At 44.3% G+C, this 22,948-nt stretch overlaps 1 protein-coding gene across 1 annotated transcript in view; it reads right to left on the bottom strand.

Annotated features, from left to right (window-relative positions):
* Positions 1-22,948, bottom strand: part of SNTB1 (syntrophin beta 1) — a 116,467-nt gene continuing 93,519 nt past the window's right edge. The window contains exons 4-7 of the mRNA XM_083827104.1: positions 14,371-14,510; positions 6,656-6,852; positions 5,019-5,209; positions 1-3,676 (exon numbers count right to left, since the gene is read on the bottom strand). Of these exons, the coding sequence (XP_083683230.1) occupies positions 3,584-3,676; positions 5,019-5,209; positions 6,656-6,852; positions 14,371-14,510 (621 nt within the window). The 3' untranslated portion in view covers positions 1-3,583. The remainder of the gene's footprint in view (positions 3,677-5,018; positions 5,210-6,655; positions 6,853-14,370; positions 14,511-22,948) is intronic.

Raw genomic sequence — 22,948 nt, 5'->3', positions numbered from 1 at the left:
GCTTCCCTGAACACAGGCAGATCAGATTTATTTTATTTTTTTATTTTTTAACAAACACCTTATATCACATTTTTCCAGTAACATACATGTTCCGATACGTATCCAAGTCTTTCTAACGGTGAAGCTTCTACGCAGACCTCCTGATCAGAATGTCCAATCTACAATCAGTATCTTGTGAAGAGTGAAACTCTACAACTACCCCTTTTTAGGATTTCCACCAGGCTGGTCTGCCACACCCCTGTAACACTGACAGAACAGACGTACAACCCCACAGTTAGCTATTTGGGCCACGAGGTTAAGAATTAAAGTAGAGGGGAAACAAACGTTTTCCTTAACTGTTCGTAAGAACTAACCAAGGCACGTGTTGGCCCCACTCCTTGGATGCAGAGGCTTGAGCAGAAGTATTTTATAACTGCTGGAACTGCCCAGTTAAGTACAAGCAACAGAGAAAGCATCATAACTTCAGCAGGTGAGTCTGAACAGCCTTGCCCAGAACACCCCTTTGGCCTCTCAGTAAACGCCAGCAGCAAAAAAAAAACGCTATTTAATATGCTTTCAGACTGTCATAGGAATAATGTTTATTTAATAGAAAGCACCAACGTGCCATTGACAGTACGTCAATACTTTTTTATTATTATTTTTAAAAGTCATTCTGTCGATATGATGAATGGCTCTTTCAAGTAACTGAACTCCTACAGAATGACTGAGGTGTAGAACATGCGTTCCCCAGCCCCAAACCAAAGGACAGCCTGCTAAACACCTCTTTTGGGTACAAAGTAAGCTCACCTCACAAAAATCCAATAAATGACTTTATTAAATATATTCTTTTCCTCTAAAATATAAATATTCACTATACTCTTATAAATGTGGAGTAGGTCCATATTTCATTTGTCTATCCCATCCAAATATGAATCAGTCCAAAATCTGAAAATGAAGAAATAGCATCTGTAATTATCATTATTTTTTTCTATAAATATATATAATATGAACTTTCTTTGCAAACTGTTTAGTTATTCACTTATACTTCATATAGTACTGAGCACCTTAGATTACATATTGTGTAATTTACTTGTTGGTACTAATATAGGAATTTGTACTATTTACAATGCACATACAGGTTAAGTATAACATTCCAGTGATCTGTAAGTGTTAAAAGAATAAGGAAATAGTGCAGTACAGTTACATATGTATTTAACCTACCCCACAATATGCAAGTTCTCACTTTAACCTCGGGAACTTTTATAGGAGCCTGGGTCCAAACTTTTAAGTTACACTTTGGAACAGCAATAAACCACTTTGCACACACCGTCCTCGACCGCTTTTTAAAAACTTCACACGTTTTTACTTGACAATGTGATCTGAGTTCATGTTCGGAGCCCTCGTCCCCCAGCGTACCGACTGCTCTCAGCTCTCAGAAGACGTTACGTCCTAGAAGCTTCCAAGCCAAAGGAGACCTAAATAACTGCTACAGAAAGACACGTGAATGGCAGTGGGAGCAAAGCAAGCAATGTACATTTGGAAATTATCAGTAAATTATGTAACATAGCTCCTAACTTGTGATCTTACACAAGGAATTAAGGTTCAAGTGCAAGTACCATGACAGTAAAAACAACGTTCACAGACAGGTAGATCACCTTCCAGACTTCTCACTGGAGAGAGGCGCTGGCAGTGGGGCCGGTGTCCCAAATGTCAGCGTAGCTAATGGGCTAAAATAATTGTTTTCAGTATTTCAGTCTATCTTAATTTTAAATTAGTTTTGATGATTAGGATACCTATGGAAACCACCACAAGCTAATTCCTACACTGTGAAAAAACAGCATGACTTACTCTTAACTCTCAAGACTTAGTTTAAAAGCAACATAGAACCAAACTCTGTTTTTAATTTTCTTCTTTACTAGCCCAGTGATGTTACATTGAAACGTACTGGCTTGCTGAAGAATAAAACAAATGTTGTAGCATGAAAAGTGAATTTTTACAAGCTTTTCATTTATCATTTCCTAGACAGTTCCTGTCCTTCAAAGTGGGAATTTAGGGCAAAACTCTAAAAGCAAACAACCCTACCTAAAGCAGTTCAATTTAAAATTTAAGAGCAATATAAATGCAACCCCCTGTTCTGTTTCTTGCTATTCCCACCCAGCGACACTGAGCCAATTCAGTAGCGCCAGGTGCAAGTTGTATCATCCCGCAATGAAGAGCAGCTTGCCTGCCCTGCTGCCCACAACCTAACTGTGAACAGGGCTGGAGCTTAGCTGTGACTGTTTTGACTTAGAGCAGTAAGTTGTGGTACAGAACAGGAAACCATAAGGCATGTGTACACAGGTGACCTTCCTAAGCAAGTTTTACCAGCAAGGAATAAATCTGGACTTGCACCCAATGCACTTAATATTAACCTAGGCTAAAGATGACAAATCCTTTCTTCACTAGTTCTTAACGTAGCTGATTTAGCAGCATGAAAGAAGTCTAAGCTCCAAGTCACTCTCACAGGAGCAGTTCCATATTAAGGCTTTTCTGACGTGTTCCTGCCCCCCGTGCATTTCCTCAGCGGTGAGGAGCTGCTCTTGATCAAATCAAGAAAATAATAAAAAAAAAAAGAAGTCTTCCTCCTTGCCCAAATTTGCAAAATGAAGACCATACAACCAGACTCGGTAGAGCTGAGGGTGTAATAAATTTGGGGTACGAGGACAGGAAGCTCTTGGCACGGCTCAGCCTGACTTTCTCTTGGAGAACTCTCAAGTGGAAGCATGCTGACAGAAGCTTAGGTCACATTTCAGAATGGCTCCAGCTCTCTTCTACCTGAAGCTCAAGGTCATTTGAACCGCTTTGAAAGTCATTACGAAAACACATCCTGTGTGTTCGGTAACAGAGGAGGCTCCTACCTATGCCTCGGTGCCAGCCAGCACCCAGTGCACCCCCCAGCTAGCGCTGCACTGCATCCACCGCGAGGAACGCACACGAGGTGGCCCTACCCTTTAATCTGAAAGTGCCCCTCAGCCCGGACCTTGCAGCTGGCATTCCTTGCAGCTCTGTGTTGCTTCAGAGCACCCCACTCAAAGACGCGTAGGTGCTCGCTCTGCTGGGTATTCGAGCAGCACGGTCTGGTGGCTCCCCGTGAGAAATCTGTCAGTGGTGCACGGGTTAGAACAGAAAAAAACCACTTGCCTTCTAGGCGGTGGGACCATCTTACAGAACTTGTACTCAAACAACCTTGAGCTTGCATCATAACCAACGCCCTATCCTTTCTGCTTAGCCCTTTACTGATTCTATATAAACAAGTACATTGAAATAGGCACAACTTATGGGTCTGAACAATTACACGCATGGTACTACACTCGGTCACTGTCTGAGACGGGATCTGAAAATCCCACTATTTACAATGAAATCCACTGTTTTCCTTGTCATGCCACCTCTTCAGCTGATCAAAATCAAAACCTGGCCTTGAAAGGCTGCCAGAAATGACCGAGGCCTGGTGCCGAACCCCAGTCTGGTGCAGGCTGTTATCCGTTGCAGGTCGCTAATGTTGATGTACTTCTGATTAGCAGGGTTGCTCCGTTTTTCTTTGAAGAACCAGATGTGTGTACCCCGTTTATGCCACCAAACCAAGTCTTGTGATCTTAGCCGACAGGAAGGAATGGATGATGAACACGACTGGTTTTGGACAGGAATGAAGGTCCAGTTGCTGAAATTACAGGAAGAAATAAAGTTGAGAATAATTAGATTAGATTACAGCTCAAATAAGCAGTCATTTATGCAGTGTTTACTAGATTAACTGCTGCCTGGTATTTTCAACAGACTTCTATTAATAGCTACCCTGTATTACAACACATTGTTATTTCTTTGCATGCAGCTGCAAATATTTAGGTCACTAAAAGTGAGTAAGAAGCATCTTGAAAGCAGATGAGATCCCTGTGCCCCTGGGCTTATGTCTGCCTGGGAGAGCAGCGTAAAACCGACTAGGAGGCTGCAAGCCCTTTTCCAAGATTTTCAACCCCTCCATCTCTTCAGCCTGTTTCTGACCAGGGCTGGTGGTGTGACTGCTGTGTCCAATACCTTGTCCTTGCACTCTTCCCTTTGTACCTGCTCTCGGTCACTGCTGAAGCCAAAACACTGCTCCTCGAGTTGCATGGTTGCTTCTCTCTTCATGCAGCTGGCAGTGAAACTGAACTGAGATTTTTTTTTCCATGGTCACAGCTCAGATCACCTCACCATGTGCTTGCTAAGCATGACAGCATGACAACTCTCTCAGTGTGGACAACAGGTTGAGCACTAAGTTCACACCAGAACAAAACAGACTGGTCTTTCCACCAGTCACACATCAACTTTATTGAGAGCTAATAACAAATTTTATTGAGAGCTAGTAACAGATTCCTTTCTGAAGTACATTTACAGCCTGACAATAAAGGCTTCACAGAGTATGTTATCAAAGGTGGTATCAAGAATTAAGCACACAATATACTCAGGAACTGCTGAAAAGCTTGACAGGAAAGATTACGTTTGCATAATTTATGGTATCTACACTGTTTGTAGGAACAAGCACCTTATTTTTAGGCCTTGTGACAGCTAACTTTAAGGCTTAAGCAGACAGTTTGCTCTACATCTGTAGTCCTCAATTTTTTCAGCAACTAGGTGCTCGAAAGTGTCTAGAACTGTTGTCATATCAGATAAAGTAGATATGTGCACGTTGGAATTATTAACAATGTCTCATTCTTATGTTCTTCTACCTACAATCATTTTAAAATTGTAAAGAAAACCTACAAACATTCTAACATCTGGCTACACAGAGAGTTTCTCTTAAACAGAAGAAATCTTTCACCTTTCCTTGCATGCTTTTACCTTTTTACCTCTTTTTTTAAGATTATTTCTTTCTAAAGCCAGATCATGCTGCACTGGGAAGCATGGCATCTATATCCTGGTACTGGAACCACACTGGCCAGCTGCTATCAGTGCTTTTCCACTCCCACAGCCTTAAGGAGCACCACAGAGATGGTAATGTGCACCCCTCTGCTAAATGCAGTACTTACAATTTCTCCATCTTTTCCTCCAAAGTCTAAATAGAGCATCCTTATCCCATCATCTGAGGACATTTTCAGTTTTTCATAGGGGTATTGTGCAATTGTCTTAGAGAAGGCACCGTCTTGTGGTTCGGTTGTAAGAGAGAATCCATGTTCATAATGGATGGTCAAACGGCACTCCTGGCTTTTATATGTGCAAGCTAAACATGGAAACAAAATGCAGACTGTAACGTTCTGAAAAGCAACAAACTCCATTTGGCTGCAGATTTTACACTCGATCTCAGCAACGCCTTGTGGAAACCAACCTTTCCTACAACTGGTTAATCGTGCTCTAATGGTAAACCTGCAGATTTGGAAAAACAACCCAAGTCACTCTGCTGTGCAAGGCCCAAGCACCATTTGTTAGTTAGGGTCTGTATAGAGGGACTAAGCTTCTGCTTGGTGGTAACAGCACCGATGTCAGTCCTTCTGCTTATTTGCTGCATTCTTCATACTGTAGCGTACATCTACGTGCTGCCACTAAAGCAATGGAATGAAGTTTAAGATGACCCGGGCTGGCATCTCCTCCTTCCAAACCTCAACAAAGTCACAGCTCCTCTTCTTATGTGTGACAGAGCCAAAATCAATGAACGTGTCGCACAATGCGTGGCAAAATTAGAAGCTGTAAAGGGGATCCCTGAAGAATTTTGACGAAGATGAAGACGCTCTGGAGTCCTCATTAGTGTCATAGTAATTGAAAAAGGGCCCAGATAATTGTATCTAACAGCAACTGCAGCAGAAAGTCTGCATCTTTCCCTCAGCTCTGAAACATATCACGATCCCAAATCGTGATCCCAAAACATATCACGATGTTTGCATCCCAAATTCTCTCTTTCCCCCATCTTCCTGTGAACTTCTTTGATAACCAAGGCTTTTTAACAGTTTCCCAGAAAGCTGAGGTATTCCACGCACACACCACAGCACCTTTCCTCCAGCAGAGCTGAGCAGGCTGGGACTGTCACACACCTGAGCTGAGGGAATAGAATCGGGCCGTGTGTTACCTGATCTCCTCCGAGGGGCTCCCGTCTACAGCCTGACAACCCTCACTGCCTGCCTGCTGCACAAAGCACGGCACCAGCTGCCTCTGTCTTCCATACCAAGGAGGAGGCAGTGATGGAGAGGGGCCTCAAATAATGAATTTACTCTGCTCCAGCTCTGATTCCTGTTCAAAATAAAATTCCTAAGAACCTTTTAGGGAGATGCATGTCAAGAGCAACACAACTGCCTGTTCCTAGCACACAGCAAGTGAATTGTTGTCCCTTGTTCACTCTTTGTGGCCTTCTGGACAAACCTCTCACATTTACTTCTCTATGACACACAGCCCAGCGTGGCTGGCAACAGACTTGTGTCTGAACAGGGTCAGGAAAACAGGATGAGAAGTCAGAATGACAGTGACTGTGTCCTTGTTTTATTGTACTGGCCATGGGTACCATACCAGCTAGGGCTGGGGAGGAAAGCAAGAAGATTGTATTTTAAACACACAAACCACTAAGTATGTACTTTTTTAAAAATGAATCAACTGTAGCAGAAAGGGCTTGAACTGACAGCCATCAGTCTGTAAAACAGAGTAAAAAGCGTGAAGAAGCAACACTGCATCTGCTACTCACACGTTGTGATTTCTGTGATGAGCTCTGCAGAATTATGACAGCCCTGCACTATGCTCCGTGTCCACAGTGAGAGGTCTCTGCTCGTCTCCGTCCTGAACAGGTGGGTTTCGATCCCTTGCCTTGTGCCGGTACGGGTTGCAAAAGACAAATCCATCCCAGACTGCGGTGAGCCTTTTCCCGGGCCAGAGTGGACCAACCTGGAATTGGATTTGAATATACGTTAGTGGTTACAGCACAGACAAAGCTGGAGGCTGGTGGCTGAATGCTGGTTTTCTGTACGACTGTTGAAGGACGTTTAGTGCTGGCCATAACGTCCACTGTGAATTAAGGACCCCCTTTACCCGTACAAGCAGAAGAACAAGCAGCAGCGCAAGTGCCTCTGGGCTGTTGTACCCCGATGCCAGGACAGGCAACTCGGTCCCATGATGGGAAACGCCACCAAGCAGGGCAGCACACAGTGCTGTTCCCTTCAGCACTGTGGCTGTGCCTCCCCATCAGGTGGGAGAGCCCTGAACTGCTTCCACAGAGGCCACAGGACCATCACTGCTGAGCACTGCACCAAAATCCCTACCCAACTAAAACTCAGCGTTGCACATTCCTAAATGTATGTGGCTAGGAGCATCAGAACTCACATCTCCTCTGTATTTAAGCCTAAAGTGACTGCCAGTGACACTCAGAGAATGAACGTCCATGGCAGTACAACAAATTGCACAAAAAAACCCTGTGGGTGAGGATCTGAGGGAACTCACCTACCGCTGTGTGCTGCTGGGGTTCGGTCGACAGATGGAAATGCTCGCTCAGACAACGCAGCTGAATCCAGCTTTCACTGTCAAGCTGCATTTGCCATAAAGCTCAAACATCTGCAGACAAACTCTACAATAAATGCTGCTGGATAAAGTACCAATTCCCATAAAGTCTGAAATTCTGTAAAATACGGAGATGCCAAGTGCTGTCTTGTGTATACTTTTCCCATAAGGTACCTGTAAAATGCAAAATGCTGCAGCTATTTGTAATCCTGAAATGCTCTCGCATTTTGCTGCAATTAGAATTTCTTTGCTGGGCATGAACAGTTGTTCTCCCGAGACTAGGAAAGGTTTGTTCACGTTGGCCAACATTAATTGCAGGATTTTTTTTTGAGAGAAAAATCAAGACTTCATAATATTTCATTCCTATTAAAGACAGTCCTCTCCTTTTTTTCTCCTGCAGAAGTGTGCGACAGTGAACACAGCATCACCCGGGGTTGTGACACTGATTCAGCTGGGAAGAATAAAACAGAGGAGCTCGTCACACTGTGAGGTCCGGGCACTAACCCTCAGAGGGAATCACAACGCGAAACCAGGCAAATTCTTCCGAAAATCTTATTTCTGTCTTGTGTCTCCTGTTTGCCTTTCTGTAGGCAAACAATATGCTTTGTATGAGACTATAAAATACATATATATCATGGTAGTAAGAACACACGCTGAAGCATGAAACCTTAGACTTTACATATGATCTACTAAATACTAATTTGCCCTCAAATTATTGCTTAGCACCTGGAAGGTTACCTGAGATCACAGAAGTAGATGTTTTAATAGGAAAAAAAAAAGAAGGCAAAAAGGAAAGAAAATAAAGAAAAAAGAACATCGTCTTTACAGTTACTGAAACACTAGCCATAAGGAATCTGATTTTCCCAAATTCCCTGGGGGTTCATGCTGGGATACGCTTTGTGCTGAACAGACGTACCCCTCTTTCATAGCCCGCTGTCAGGTTTGCTGGGTTTGCTCATGCTCAGGTTTCTGGTAGCTTTCTGTGAATTTTGAGCATCCTCCTTGATCTCACATCACCAGGAGCGCCAGGAGTCCAGGTGCAGAGAGCCCGTGCGGACTTGCCCCTGTGTCTGGGCAGGAAAACCTCTCGCGCAGCAGCACCACCACCTCCCTGCCTGCCTTTTGGTCTCTGTAAGGGCCACAGAAACTCCCCGCTGCCCTTTGATACACCAGCACTCCTAACTGCACTCCGGGCAGATTTTGTAGTAAGGGAGGCGAGCAGCAAACAAACAGCCCCACAACTTTTGTTCACATCAAGTTTGATATTACAGATAAAGCTCCTTTATACAGAGTTGAAGAGCTGCGCTAAAAATTATGCTCTAATACTTACGATACCAAATATGTGACAGATGGTTCAAAGGTTTTATTCCCTTTCAAAAAAACCAGCAAAACACACACAAAAAAAACCACCCAGGTCTTCATGAATCATCTACTGCACTGGCTTTTTAGGTTTTTCATCGTATGAGTAAAATGGAGATGCATTTTACAAATTAAAGTGTGTTGGACACATCCAACATGAGCCTTTTTCTTGCCTGCCTTCTCATTCACATTATCCCCCCATTATCAAAAACTCAGTCTCACCATTTAAAAATCCTTTTCTATCATACAACTCCAGATCATGCTTTGGAAGATCGTGCAGCTAAACACAAACTAGAGAAATAGGCAGGGGAACATTTGACAGCATTTATGTATCAGCACCGATGTATTTGGGTACAAGTCCAAGGATTCCCAAGCTTTGATAAATTCAGTCTAGTTTCACTTACAGAAAAAATACTTTATCCCGAAGAACACAAAAACACCTCAAAAGGCAAAAATATAATCTTGCAAACTTCACAGGTGGCTCTGGAGAAGGCAGAGGAGGTTGTACCCTGCACCCAAGAGCCACCAAGGCACCCCGAGCTGCTCTGGGAGCACCCAGCGCAGCCCTGCTGCCGCTGCGCCCCTGCCTGAGGTGTCCCCGAGAGCTCTGCCCAGAGCCGCAAGAGGGCAGGAGAAGGTTGGTCTGTGCTGTGTGTAGGGAAATGCGACTTTTCACATGCTCCACGGAGCCAGGAAGACCCTGCTCATCTCTAATTTCTCCCTTGTGTGTCTGTGCTGTGGGGAGCCTTACGGCATTGTTCTCCGCGGGTGCGCGACAGCGAGACGCGTGTGGTACGGCGTGACGTGCGGGTGCCAGGTGAGGCTCTCCGGGAGCCGCTCCTCACTGCAGTGCTTTGAAAAGAGTTTCAAACACCTCAACGCAGCAAAATCTAATGGTCTCTTCAGTGAAAACGAGCACTGACATTCAAAGCAGGTGTTCAGCTGCTCACTGGAGATTTATCTCAGAGGAGGCCGTGATACAAGTGCATCAACAGTCATGCAGCTCTGCCCAGCAGAAGGCCACTACAATCTGACCTTTCTTACGTTGAAACCACTTCTTAACCCTTGACTTAACATTTGAAACCTGCTCTGGAGCAGCTGTACTCTTTGGAAACCTACGTGCAGGCCCTCATTCATCCAAGATCTGCCTTCAAGGGTGACACAGGCACCCAGGACGTCAAGCAGAGACCTTGCACAGCCTGCATGCTGCCTCATGCTCCTTCCCCGGCGTGCTCGGGCACCCTTATACTTTCTGCCTGCCTCTCTGTCCACTTGCACAGACGATTAATCAGTGCCCAAAGACGATTAATCACTGCCCAAACTCCTTTCCGAACCTCCCACCTGGAGCCCTTGCCGCTACCTTGCAGCACGCCATGGCAGGACAGCTGGCAAGGCTTCAAGCAGTTCTTCTCGGGGGTGCTCTGCTGCACGTTTAGAAAGCCACACTACAGAAATTGGTGAATGTTTGTAACAATGTGGTGTTCATGAAAAAAAATGGATTTATCTAGATAAGCAGCCCTGTGCTCGCAATCACAAAATGTTTGCAATTCGTATCAGCATCCCGTATCAAAGTGCTTTAGTACTTTCTGGTCACAGAGCTCAGCTTTGCCCCAAAGCTACTTAGAGATACCTGATCTTAATCAGGGTGTAACATGTGGCTTTTTTTTTTTTTTTTCCGATATCTGCTCTGATAGATAATGCAACTTGATTGCAAACATTTAAGATGAAATTGCTCAAGCCCCTTTCCCATGCCATAGGGAGGCACTGTTATTCCTGTTTCGGGCATAAGGAAACACTGAAACAGGGATTATGACAAAAAGGTCCTTGGAGCCAGGGCTACGAGCCAGTTGCTGTGCCTCCCAGTGCAGAGCCTTAAAGGAACGACCTAAATCTCCTGATCTCAGGTTTATTTGAGCTGTTACTTATGTTCCACACAAACCTGGGAAACACTGCCTAGAAAATATTTTTAGATCTTAATAGCATCCATAGTTTGAAGGCAAACTTATCAACAAACAGAAAGGGTGTGTTGAAATTCTGCTTTTAAAATACTGTCAGAAGATCATAATCCTTCTACCACTTCCCAATTTTCTCTGCTCATTATGTCCTGGGTAGATTAAGCATGACTCTGTGCAGTATCTGGCACTGAAGTTTTCCAGTTTCAGCAGCTTTTCAAATATGCATTAGCTAAGCAAAAACGTTTTCTCAAGGACTCGTAAAAATCTGAAAGATGGGAGCAGCCAAGATTACAACATGTGGTCTGCAAACTTTCCAGGTGAAAAGTTCTCAGTTGCACTGATCAATGCGCAGAGGGATTAAAAAAATGTGTCATGAGGAGGGTAATCACTGGCTGAGCATGAACACAGCAGTCGATAACAACAGCAAACCATGTTTATTCGGCTGCTGTAACCACTCTGTGTGACAGAACATAAAATCAGAATCCTGTAGGGTTTTAGTCAAAAACAGACACAACAGTAGGTGTACTGATTTAGGAAATTTGTCAATTCATGCAAACTGTTAACCTTGGGGATTCAACAATTCATGTATTTATCAGGTCCTGCATCTGGGAAGGAGCAATCCCAAGCACAGATATGGGCTGGGCAGAGAATGGATTGAGAGCAGCCCTGCGGAGAAGGGCCTGGGGGTGTTGGTTGATGAGAACCTCAACATGAAGCAGCAATATGTGTTTGCAGGCCAGAAAGCCAACCCTATCCTGGGCTGCATCAAAAGAAGGGTGGCCAGCAGGGCGAGGGAAGCCCCTCCTGTGAGACCCCATGTGGAGAGTCCTGTGTTCAGCTCTGGGGCCCCCAGCACAAGAAGGACATGGACCTGTTGGATTGAGTCCAGAGGAGGGCCACAAAGATGATCAAGGGGCTGGAGCAAATCTGCTACGAAGACAGGCTGAGGGGGTTGGGGTTGTTCAGCCTGGAGAAGAGAAGGCTCCAGGGAGACCTTACAGCGGCCTGACAGGGCCTAAAGGGGGCCTACAGGAAGGGTGGGGAGGGACTCTGTCAGGGAGTGTAGGGATAGGACGAGGGTAATGGTTTCAAACTAAAAGAGGGTAGGTTTAGATTAGATATTAGCAAGAAATTCTTTTCTCTGAGGATGGTGAGGCACTGGCACAGGCTGTCCAGAGAAGCTGTGGATGCCCCAACCCTGGCAGTGTTCAAATGTTCATGAAGACGTGTGGGCAGGAAGGGGAAGGGTGCACTGGCTAGCAACACAAAGCCAAACTGGCGCTGATGAGGAGAATAAACCGTCTGAGCAAGACACAGGTGTTTCCCAATGAAGCGGCAGAGCTGTAGGACAGGCATGCATGGGCTGCTCACGGGCAGCACTCACTAAAGGGAAATCCTGAAGGAACACGAGCTTTGTGCAGCCCCCTGAGTGTGTGGAGGGCGGGGGGCCATGGTCATCCAGCCCTCATTTCCTGAAGGTGAGCAACACCCTGCTCCTGCCAGGAGGATGATCCACCACAGTGAAGTGACTTTGTTAAATTGGTTAAAATGTAGAGATTAGTAATTGCCTCACACCTGAGACAGGCTAAAGGACGTGCTCAGGCCATTATCAGCAGCCAACAGGGCCCAGCCAACAGGAGGGTCTGGATGTCAGGATGTGGCAACCTCAGCATCCCTGAGCTGTGCCTACCACAGGCAGGATCTCCAGTCGCTTTAACGACAGATTAAATTCACTGTCCACTGACAGATGACTCCCTGAAACGGAGGGGAGGAGTTGCATCACCTTCTGCTGCGGGTTTTCCACGAAAGGTAGCAAAGTTTGTTTTGGGGCGGAAGGAATGTGGTCAGATAACCGACACTCTATAAAACAGGGTGGGGAACTCATAAAGGAACAGGCCCAGCTGAACAACGTCACACTCCGCGCAGCCCACAGCAGGCACCACCACGTGCTGGCAGTAACCATGAACCACCTCCTTGGGAATTCCCAGTGTTTCTTCCGCTTGTGCAAGATGCATTATCCAAATGGTGAGTCTCCAGCAGCTCGAACAAAGAGCAGATGAGGCAGGGAGGTTGGGGGTAGGTTCTGAAAAAGCTTGGTGTGTAGGTGAGGTGCTGAATTGGGTTCTCCAGAAAAAGCGCACGGTCCTCATCACTGGGGACTTCTATTTATAAGTCTGTTTACAAACTCTGTCAGCTCCTTCCACCTTGCACTGATGCTGTCCAGAACTCCCTCCCTGCTCGGTCAAACACACCGAAGAGCCTTCCTTAAGGCAGGATGTTGCAATAGGAGGAGCGATAAATCCCTGACGACACTGGCGCACACACACAGCGGCACAATTACCATGAGGTAACACCACACCACATGCCATTTATCTTGGGGCAGCAACACATCAAGGTCTAGTGACACGCCCAGACACAATCTCCTGCCCCAACACCTTACCTAGTTTTCATCGTCAGCTGGAATTGACAAATTGTGCTGAAATTCTCAGCTTGCGCTGCCACCACACACAGCAGGCTGCAACTGCGGAGCATGGGACCCTCACCTCATTTTATGGTGACACATCTCTTTTCGCAGTAACAAAGGGTAAATCAGAACCCGTCTCCCCAAAGTCTTGAAAGCTTCATCATGGGTAGACTGACTGGGACAAAGCAACCATTAGCATAGTTTGCTATTTTTTTATTTAATATAATGATTTAGCAGCAAAGTCTCAGCTCATTTGGGGAGAGAATGAAGAGACTGAGAACAAAAATTAACTAATGAGAGTGCAGTAAGAGACCCACTGCTTTTGGCCATGTACTACCAGCCATTCTGAAAGAGAACACATTGAAAATAGTACAATAGAGGCCTGTAGCAAGGCCAAAACAATGAAGCAGCAGCTCTTTCTCAAGCCCTTTGACCATACTGGCAGAGAAATGTGATTAAGATTCACATCAAGAAGCACAGACAGTTTCCACTGTATAAAGACAACCATGGGAAAGCTCTCTCTGAATTAGAGTTGATGGATACCTCTGAAACAATGCAGATGGTTATTTCCAACCTAGATTCAAGAATGTGTCTTCCAAGCTCACATTTTAAGCTAAAAACACCAGGATTTCACTTCCTAGAGCAGGAACACAAGCCATACTGAAATTAAGCGTCTCTGTCACCTGTGCAAGACCCCAGAAGCCCCAAACCACTGTCACAGTACTCCCGCACCAGCACATTCAAACCAGGGCAACAATTTCCCATTTTTCATCCTGGAGAAGTAGCTGGAAATACGAATGCATCTGCCGAGTCCTCAGGTCTGCGTGCTGAGATAGAGATCTCAGGAGATCAAACTTGACTTTTTCAGCACTCCTGGATCTGGGCCAAACTACTGCATTCATAATCCTTTCTGGTGTGATTCTGGCAATTAGCCTTGGCCAAAACTTGAAATGGAGAAGAAGTGAAGAGGAACTGTTAAGCTGAGCACATCGGCCCATTTAGGAAGAATCTGTTTCTCAAACTACGGCATTTCAAATGTGATCTATAGCCTTGCACCAGCTACACCTGATCTTGGCTGATTCAGCCATTCCCGATGTTCTTGAAGTGGCTGAAATAAAAAAGCACAGGTACCTGGTGGCTAGGAGGGGGTACGTATGCAGAGGGCTGAACCAAGCTTCCTTCATCCGCGGCATGCTCTCATATATTAAGAGGTCTTTCTCTGTCAAGACCACTAATACTGGCTTCCAGTGCTTCTCGTTGTCTCCTGGCACCTGAAAAGGAGGAAATTTTTGGTGAAACAAGAGGCAAAGCCATGGTGCAAAGCCTGACAATACGAACATCTTGAGTCCTGGGCAAGATAAGGAACAAAAGAGTTTTCCTTCTGTGTTTTTTTGACATCTCCCACATGAACTTATAACCAGATGCAGCAGAAATGGAGTAAGGCACAATGAAATCTGCTGCTCTCATTAGCACTACTGTTTCCAACCCTCCTAGCAGCCTTCACTCACTACAGGCTACTCCATAAATGCAGTAGTGGAAGAACACAGAGACAGAGCTGTCTGTTATTTGGCTGTGGTATGCATGAAAGGACCTTAGATGTATTTTTGTAATGTGCACCGTTCATGTGTAGCTGTCACGTTAACCTGAGCGCTGGACACTGCTGCTGTTGTTTCTAGGTTCAAAACTAAAAAAGCTGCAACATCATCACTATTAAAGAACATCAACTAGCAAAAAATACTGGTTTGGGAGCAGATGGGTTTGCTTCTTTCCTCTGTAGTTCACATTGTCATTGCTTCTCTCTCCTTCATACCTTGCTTCTCAACAATTCAATGAGGGCCAGTTTATAAAGAGATCCAACCTAAACACGGGGTTGATCTGAAGCATTGACTCAGAGATGGATCTGTGTCTATATTTCAGACCCATCTGTAGAAGATATGTAACAACCGGGACATCAAAGCCCCTCACTGGCTGCAGAATCCAGATGCAGAATTATATTTGCAGTTTGGGCATGCAGCTGTCCACATGGCCACACAATTACTGTTACAAGGACTAAGTATGGTCCCTAGTTTTCACTTATTCTAATCTGGCAGCATTTAGGAGTCTTAAAATAGATGGGAATATGAAAGGGTCTTGGCTTTCACAGACACATTCACCCTTTTTATTTTGGTTCACATAAAGGAAAAGACACCATGTTACGCAGAAACAACCTCACAGCCACACTTTCAAACCCAAACACCTTGGTATTAAAAGAGGACTGAACAAATTCTGAGATTCACCAGACTATCTGATTGTCTACATGATTCCTTCATTAAAACCTCCAGAAAAGAGAAGCAGCTGTCTACATATGCTTTATGCTTGATGCCAACGAATTTGCCATGGATGTGTGTCACTGGGCATGGCACTGGGTAGAGAAACATATGGAAGGGGTAAGTCAAAGATTAGCCAGGCTGGGAATGGCACACCAGAAATGGTAGTTCAGATCCATAAATTCAAGGTGCTTTAAATGATGAATTCAGACTGAAAAGCATCTTTGAAACACCCATATTTTATATGAAGACAGGGCCCAATAAATTTCTGAACTTTTAGGGGATTTCAAGCCAGTTGTAGGAAAGCTTCATACAAGAATACCAACGCCCAAAGCAGATCTTAAGCCTAAGCCAAAGATTCTTGGCTTATATCATTTTCTTCTCAGAAAGAGCAGTCAGGCACTGGGACGGGTTGCCCAGGGAGGTGGTGGAGTCACCGTCCCTGGGAGTGTTCAAGGCAAGGTTGGACGTCGGGCTTAGGGACATGGTTTAGTGGGTGACATAGGTGGTAGGGGGATGGTTGGACCAGATGATCTTGGAGGGCTTTCCCAACCTTAATTATTCTGTGATTATGTGATTTTTAAAAGATATTTTTCCTTCCAAATTAAGCTTTTACAATAATCATATACCTGTTTACAGCATTAACTTTCTCACTGGTTGTTCATGTCTGCATACTAACCAACCTAACCTCATAAAAGTTCATCTTTTTAATTTCTTGAGGAGCCTTAATCCTTATTTACAATTTTCTTACGGTGACAGTTTCTTGAAATGCAACCTTTCATTTTCAAATGGGCCTGAGTAGAGCAGACACATAATTAATGTACTTATTAATACACTCCAGCAAGAATGTAACACCCGAAGTTCTCACAGCCCCGGTACCACAGAAACACCCACAGAAACAGAAAGCATTGTTAGCTACTTAACACCGCAGCTATTAGCTGCGGTTAACACCCCGACTTCTAGCACAGAAAAATAGAAATAAATGTTACAGTTAATGTTAACATGCAATTTTTGAGCATCTGCCTGTGTTCCTTAAATAGAAAGATTTTAGTACACACTTTTACGATTTCAAGAAGTGAAAATGGAAAATGAATATGAAGTCTATTATGGGATGAAAAAGCAGGATCTTCAGATGCATTATCCAGGGGAGTAAGCAGACACTACACTGGGCTGTTACTTCTTTTTTATTTACTTATTTATTCCATGACCACAAACAACCCAAAGACTATGGGAAGCTGCTTACGGCTTTTCCACAGAACTATCCTTCCTGTGCAGTATTTTCAATCACAAGCTTTGTTATTAGGTGGCTGCTCAGCCAACTGTGACTCCAGAAATTCTGAGAAACGCAGCTCCCAGTAAACCAACCACAAGAAAGGGAATAAAACTCATTTTGCCCGTTGTTCACGCACCTATTTGCAGGACAGCTGTAAGCGTCAGGAGCCAGAATTTCCAGAAATGAGTGGATGCTGTGGTCACAACCCGCAGAGCAAAGCCTGCAGCTTGGCCCCTGCCCTTCCCAGTAGCACGGTGACTGTGGAGAAGACATGGCTTTGTATTAAGGCATTAAAGGCTTTTTCACAGCTCTGCCTGAAGTGACCTTATCCTTGCAGGATGCATCCCCTATTTGTAAGGTGTACACTGGGAAGGGATGTGGAGGAGAGAGGAGAATGGTGTTTGCCCATGTCCTGCTAGGAAGCCTGACCCTACGCCTGCCCAGCAGGAAGGGCCCTGCGACACACACACTTTTAATCACATTTTTTAAACCTTGCCGAGCCTCTAGCTGCCTCACTGGTAAGGAATGCTGGTGTAAGCAACGCCGCTGCTATTTCGAACCTGAAGAAGGATTTGTGTGCCTGAAAGCGTGTCTGTTTTTTCCAGCTCCAACAGCTGATCTAATAAAAGGTATTGCCTTTCCCTAAAAACCTTGAATTGCACTACACTTCGCTGATTTCAGTGGGGTTTGGATCAGGCTTTAACAGCTGACACCGTGCTGTTCGACAGGCAGTCGGCGCTTCTGTAAGGTGTCAAAGAGAACATTTTGTCCTGCAGATGGTAACAGGGAATTTTACAAGGGAAGAACGGAGTCTGCAAATATGTTAGCTTGCAGGGCACATTCAGAACAAATCAGCGTGGGAAATTAATCCCGATCAAGCACCAGGGTCACACCAGGCATGAGTAAAATATTAAATTACAAAACAACAGCAAAGAGCATACTGCTTATTGGCAGCTAAGCGAAGGATTTGTTCAAATTTTAAAGGGTTTAAAATCTGACATATCATAAAGCTAACACGAAATACTTCTCTAAGAGTACATTTAAGTGTCATTGGAGACACGTTTTAGAGGCACCGTTTTAGCCGATAGCCAGGGCAGGCTTCTTAGCCAGAACTTGGCAGAAATCTGGCACTTGCAGTACAGTTTCTTCACTCCAGTTCCCACTTGCACACATACAGTTCAAAGTACATTTATCCATGTTGCAGACCAATAAAGTGGCCATCCACTCTAAAAAAAATACCAAACGCTAACCTTTTTCAAAGTCAGAATGTTAGATCCAATCTTGATGAACTAGGGGAAAGAAAATTCAGTAGTCTTCAAACCACCCACCACAATAAAATGCTTCAGTGCATTTTTTGTTGTTTTTTTCTTTCCTAGAGAAACTTTGCCAGAACAAATTACTGAAGTACAAACCTGAAAAAGGAGAACATGTTCTAACAAAAAAAAAAACAAAAACAAGTATAGTGAAACATCCGTTCTGCTACTCAGAAACCCAGCAGACCTCTTTGCTCTTCGTATACTGCCCCTGAGAAGTGGAAACCCCACTTTTCACATATGCACCTTCCTGTTTTGTCTTTCCAGAGTCAGAAAATATTTAACAGGGATGAAACCTAATATTTCTGCGTGCAACAACATGGCTAGACCTGAGGTCAGGCCAGAGCAGACCTGCACTCATGCCTACCTCTGCCACGGGCTTCCAGCGGTCAGTTTAAGTGCTCAGTGCTTCTCCATCACGGTGGCAAATGCTGGTAACGCACACAATGATCACAGGCGTGGATGTGAAGGCAGACAAGAAGTTACACCTCAAACAATATTTCAAAGAGGAGCCAGCTTGCGTTTCCTGCAGGAGGTAGGAACCTCTGGGCCCTCTAATAGGTACACAGCTTCCAAATCTTTAATAGTTTTCACATATAATCAGTTGCCATAACGGCAACAGGCAACCCAGTGGAGATACAGCCTTTTGGAAATGGTTTGGCCCTTTGCTCTTTCATCTACCAGGTCTCCTTTTTGTAAGGGTTTGCTTTGAATTTCAGTTATTCATCTACTTCAGGCTGTCAGGAATGGATGAAAGAATACTTTTAATCTACGAGGCTCACAGGTAATTAAATTAGAGGACTCGGTCTATTCTGGAAAGCTGTTTTATATTTTCATTAACTCAAAAGGGACATTTCAATTACATTCCTTGTTTAGTAAACAAATTATATATTGCCAGCAGACTCTACAGCAGAAGGTATTCAAAACGTGGCCTTTCAGAGGTAAGGTAGCAAGTTCACGTTCACAGTAAGTGATTTAATCCCCCTTTCCTTCACCTGCTGCCCCAAATCGAGAAGTTACAATACCCCTTCACACAGTGCACAGGAGGAACAATCCAGAAAGAATTTTCTGGAAGTTTTTTCATGCTGTTTTCCCCTTTCCCCTCACTTAAAATCTCTCCATGCTGCCAAGAGACAGCTTTGACACAGGCTGGGATATGTTCTGCTATGTTTTTCTTGCCTTTTCATTGTCTTTTGATGAAGGACTATGTCCATGTTCAGAATAAATTTGATTCATTTACAGAAACCTACTTGTCAGTTCTTGAAAATAACATCTGGGACTGAAAAGTATTTTTTCCAAGATGAACAGCAGCACTGCAGAAATACATCACGCAAACACCAGCATATGCAACACCGCTCACATTTCTGCAAGCTCATTTGACAGGAGGCGATTTTCAATGCAAGGGTGGGTGTAAGTGACAGCCATAGGCAGGGGACATCGACACCTCCCACGCCACACACACAGACGAGATGTGTTTTGCTGCTAAACTTTGTAGTTTTAAGCAGGAAATGATATGTGCATTGTTAAGAAAAAAAAAAAAAAGAAAAGCTAATAAAAAATGCGTCTGGTTTTGTTCTTCTCTGTCTCTGACCTCAGCGACAACTCAGAGGTGGCTTGTGCCATTTTTGGATTTGAAGCACAGGCAGTGCACAAAAAAGAATCCCTCAAAAGGTCCGATATTGCTTTCTGGGAGCACTGAGCAGTGAAGGAGCGACGTGCACGCTTGGCCCTGGTGCTGCTGCATGTGTAGCAGCCACAGCGGGGACCATGCAGACTGGGGCACACCGACAGCTACACTTACAGGCTCTGATGAACGTGAACAGGACACCTGTTCTTAAGACAGATCTGTTCAAGTCTCAACCCTTCTAGATAACCTTTAAAATGACAAGACACAAGCCAGATTTAGTCAAAAGTAAGACAGTCAACCACAACAGCACAGCAGTATGTTTAACCAGATGTCCCAGCTCTGGGCTAATATTCATAAGAGCTCTGCCTCATATCCACATAGCAATAACTGTCCGTAGAAGCACCTCAGTCCTCTCTGTACTCACTAACACAGCAATGGTAGGTGAGCTCCTCAGACAACTCCTACAGCTAAATAATGTCCCGTGTGAGTTTTGTAGCAGAGGTTTGCTCTAGAGCTCAGTGAAGTCAGCTGGAGTTTTTCTAATGAACACGCCTGGAGGGCTGCACATCTTCTAGAGCTGCAGAGAAGATGGAGCCAAATTCTCCTCAGAGGCTCACAGTGACAGGATGGGATGCATCACCCACAAGCTGAGACAAGGGAAATTCTGGTTTGATACTAGGCAAAACCTTTCCGCCGTGTGACGGCGGTCAAACACTGGAACACGCTGTGAAATGTCCACCCTTGGACAGGACTGGACAAGGCCCTGAGCAAGGTGGTCTAGTTGTGCTTAAAGCAGGGGGACTGAACCACACAAACTCCTTTCCAACCTGTATTACTCCATGGGTCTATGAAACACTGCAAAAATGAAGGTGGAAACCCAAACTTGGGTCAGAAAGTCATGATTTAGATTTCCAGAGTTGAAGACTATGCAATTATTCTGCACACGTGCAGCTTTTCGTGCACGTGTTGCATGAACATCAAGTGAACGTGAATGCAGTAGTTATATAAAATGGTCATCGCAGCCTAAAGGCTTGCAGGATTTGTAGTTAGCTTGTACCTTAAATCATTTATAGCTGTATAAAATATGTATCCTTGATTCTTCTGATTTGGTAGAGTTTAACACTCTGTATTTCCTTTGCAGTAGATTCCTTGCAGAAGACACAAAATGTAAGACAGTGACAAACCCAGCATCACATGAACTTTATTCACTGTACAACATACCTTAAATAAAGCACGTGAAATAGTTAAAATCCTGATACGCTCTTTTTCTTCTCCTTATCCATGAGCCCACAGAAAGCGGCTAACTAAATGCTCAGAAATTAAACTATTGGAATCAGAAAGGTTAAAAAAAAAAAAAAGAAAAGGGTAATTCATGCCTTTTAGAAATCTCTGCCATGACCCAGGATCATTTTGCTATGCATGAAGCTGAGATCTGAAGGTCCATAAGAACTCCTTTGCAATAAGATAGAAGACTCTAACTTTCTGATAATATCAAGAATACACCCAGGGAAGGGCAAACAGGCAGAGAGCACAGAGGTGGTAAATGCACCATCATTTGTTCAAGACAGTGATTGCTTTTCATCTCAGCCAAGGAGAAAGAAACTGCACTGCATTTTAAAAAGTATTCTTATACTTTCTGAATAAAATACGTTTTGTCCTGTAGCAACTTCTTCAGACCACAAGACTGCTGTCTGAAATTAAGTAGTGACAATTTACTAGGGATATGACAGCAAGGCTTCGCAAACAGCAAAGGTCTATGCTTGAAAAGATAGTGATGAACTAAACGACTTCTGAAGAAAAATCTACACTTTACTACTTATCTTCCCCATTTTATTGCTTCTCAGAAATTGGCTGGGGAGAGTGGGAAAGGGAAGAGGACATTTCATCACCCAAAGGCTGGGGCAAGGGAGACCGGCCCAACCTGTAACATGCAAGGACAGAGAAAAACAGCAAGGCAGGCAGGTGGGAAGGTCAGAACAGGCCCAGCTAGCACTGGGAATTGAGGCTGATCAAGAGATAGAGGACAGGCTAGCTACAGTTCTACTGACCTTCAGAGCCAGTCTGACAGGGAACAAACCCGTTCTGGAAGAGGTCACATATTAAGTCCTGTTTATAAGGGACATAGGAGAAGGGAGAAAAAGGGAAGACATCACTAACCCTGGGCTTTTCTAATCAGTTATACCAACTGAACAAGTGAATAGAAAGTCTGAAGAGTGGATGTGAGCGCTAAGCTGCTATATTAAAGCAAACCCCTGTGCAACAGGCAGTAACAAGTACTTACATCCCTGGCCAGCTAGCACCTGTGTTTCACCCAGCAAAAAAGGATAAAAAGTGAAAAAATATCCTGGATATAAAAAGTGAAGATAAATGTGAAGATGCTACTAGTAGACACCTCTGCATCTGGTGTGTGTTCATGCCTCTTGAGTACACATGGCTTAAATTTGGGATGTCTGGACTCTTCAGACTGCAACAGAGGTTGTCTGAAAATTTGCTTTCGGAAACACCCTCCACAAAAGTATCATTGAAAGGTTGGTGATAACAGCTGCCTGCAGTTTCATAAATATTTAAATAAAAATTATAGATTAATACGTGGGATAGACTGTACCTCTAGGACACAGATCAAGTCTGGGACATATGAGCAGCTGTGTTGTCTCGAAAATAATCACTGGACCTCACAGCACAACAGTCCTAGCACTGGGGAAAAACACTACTTCCCTTCCTCCAGTAAGCCCTAGGAAACCCAAGGAAGGGACGACGGCATGGTCCTGTATCTTCCTCTTCGGTCCATGAAGCCATTGTGCACAGCAGGGTCAGCCACAGGGGAAAGGGATCGTACTGGTGAATGGCTTTCTATTACAGGCAAGAAAAAAGATGGGAAGATTTGGAGGCTCTACCACACCTCCTGTGTAACTGCTCGAGAATGGCTGCTGTTATTCAGTGGTGAAGAAAAGCAGTTTCCTCCACATGTGCTCCAAGATATCAAGAGCAACCTCTGTTCTCTGCTATGCTACGCAGGTTGCTATACGCTGGAGCTTTGCTGTGGGCAGGTTTTTCCGTTCAAGTCAAGGTGAAGTGTTTTATGAAGTAGTTCATCCTCATCAGTGGGCTATAATGGTAATTGTACAGGAGCAGAATCAATGTGAAGACATCACAGTTTCGAGTCACTGTCTCTCGAGATCGTTAATTTACA

This window comes from Anser anser (genome assembly GCF_964211835.1).
Source record: "Anser anser genome assembly, chromosome: 2".
Lineage (NCBI taxonomy): Eukaryota > Metazoa > Chordata > Aves > Anseriformes > Anatidae > Anser > Anser anser.
The sequence above is the reverse complement of the archived record's forward strand: the minus strand, read 5'-3'. Positions and strand labels throughout refer to the sequence as shown.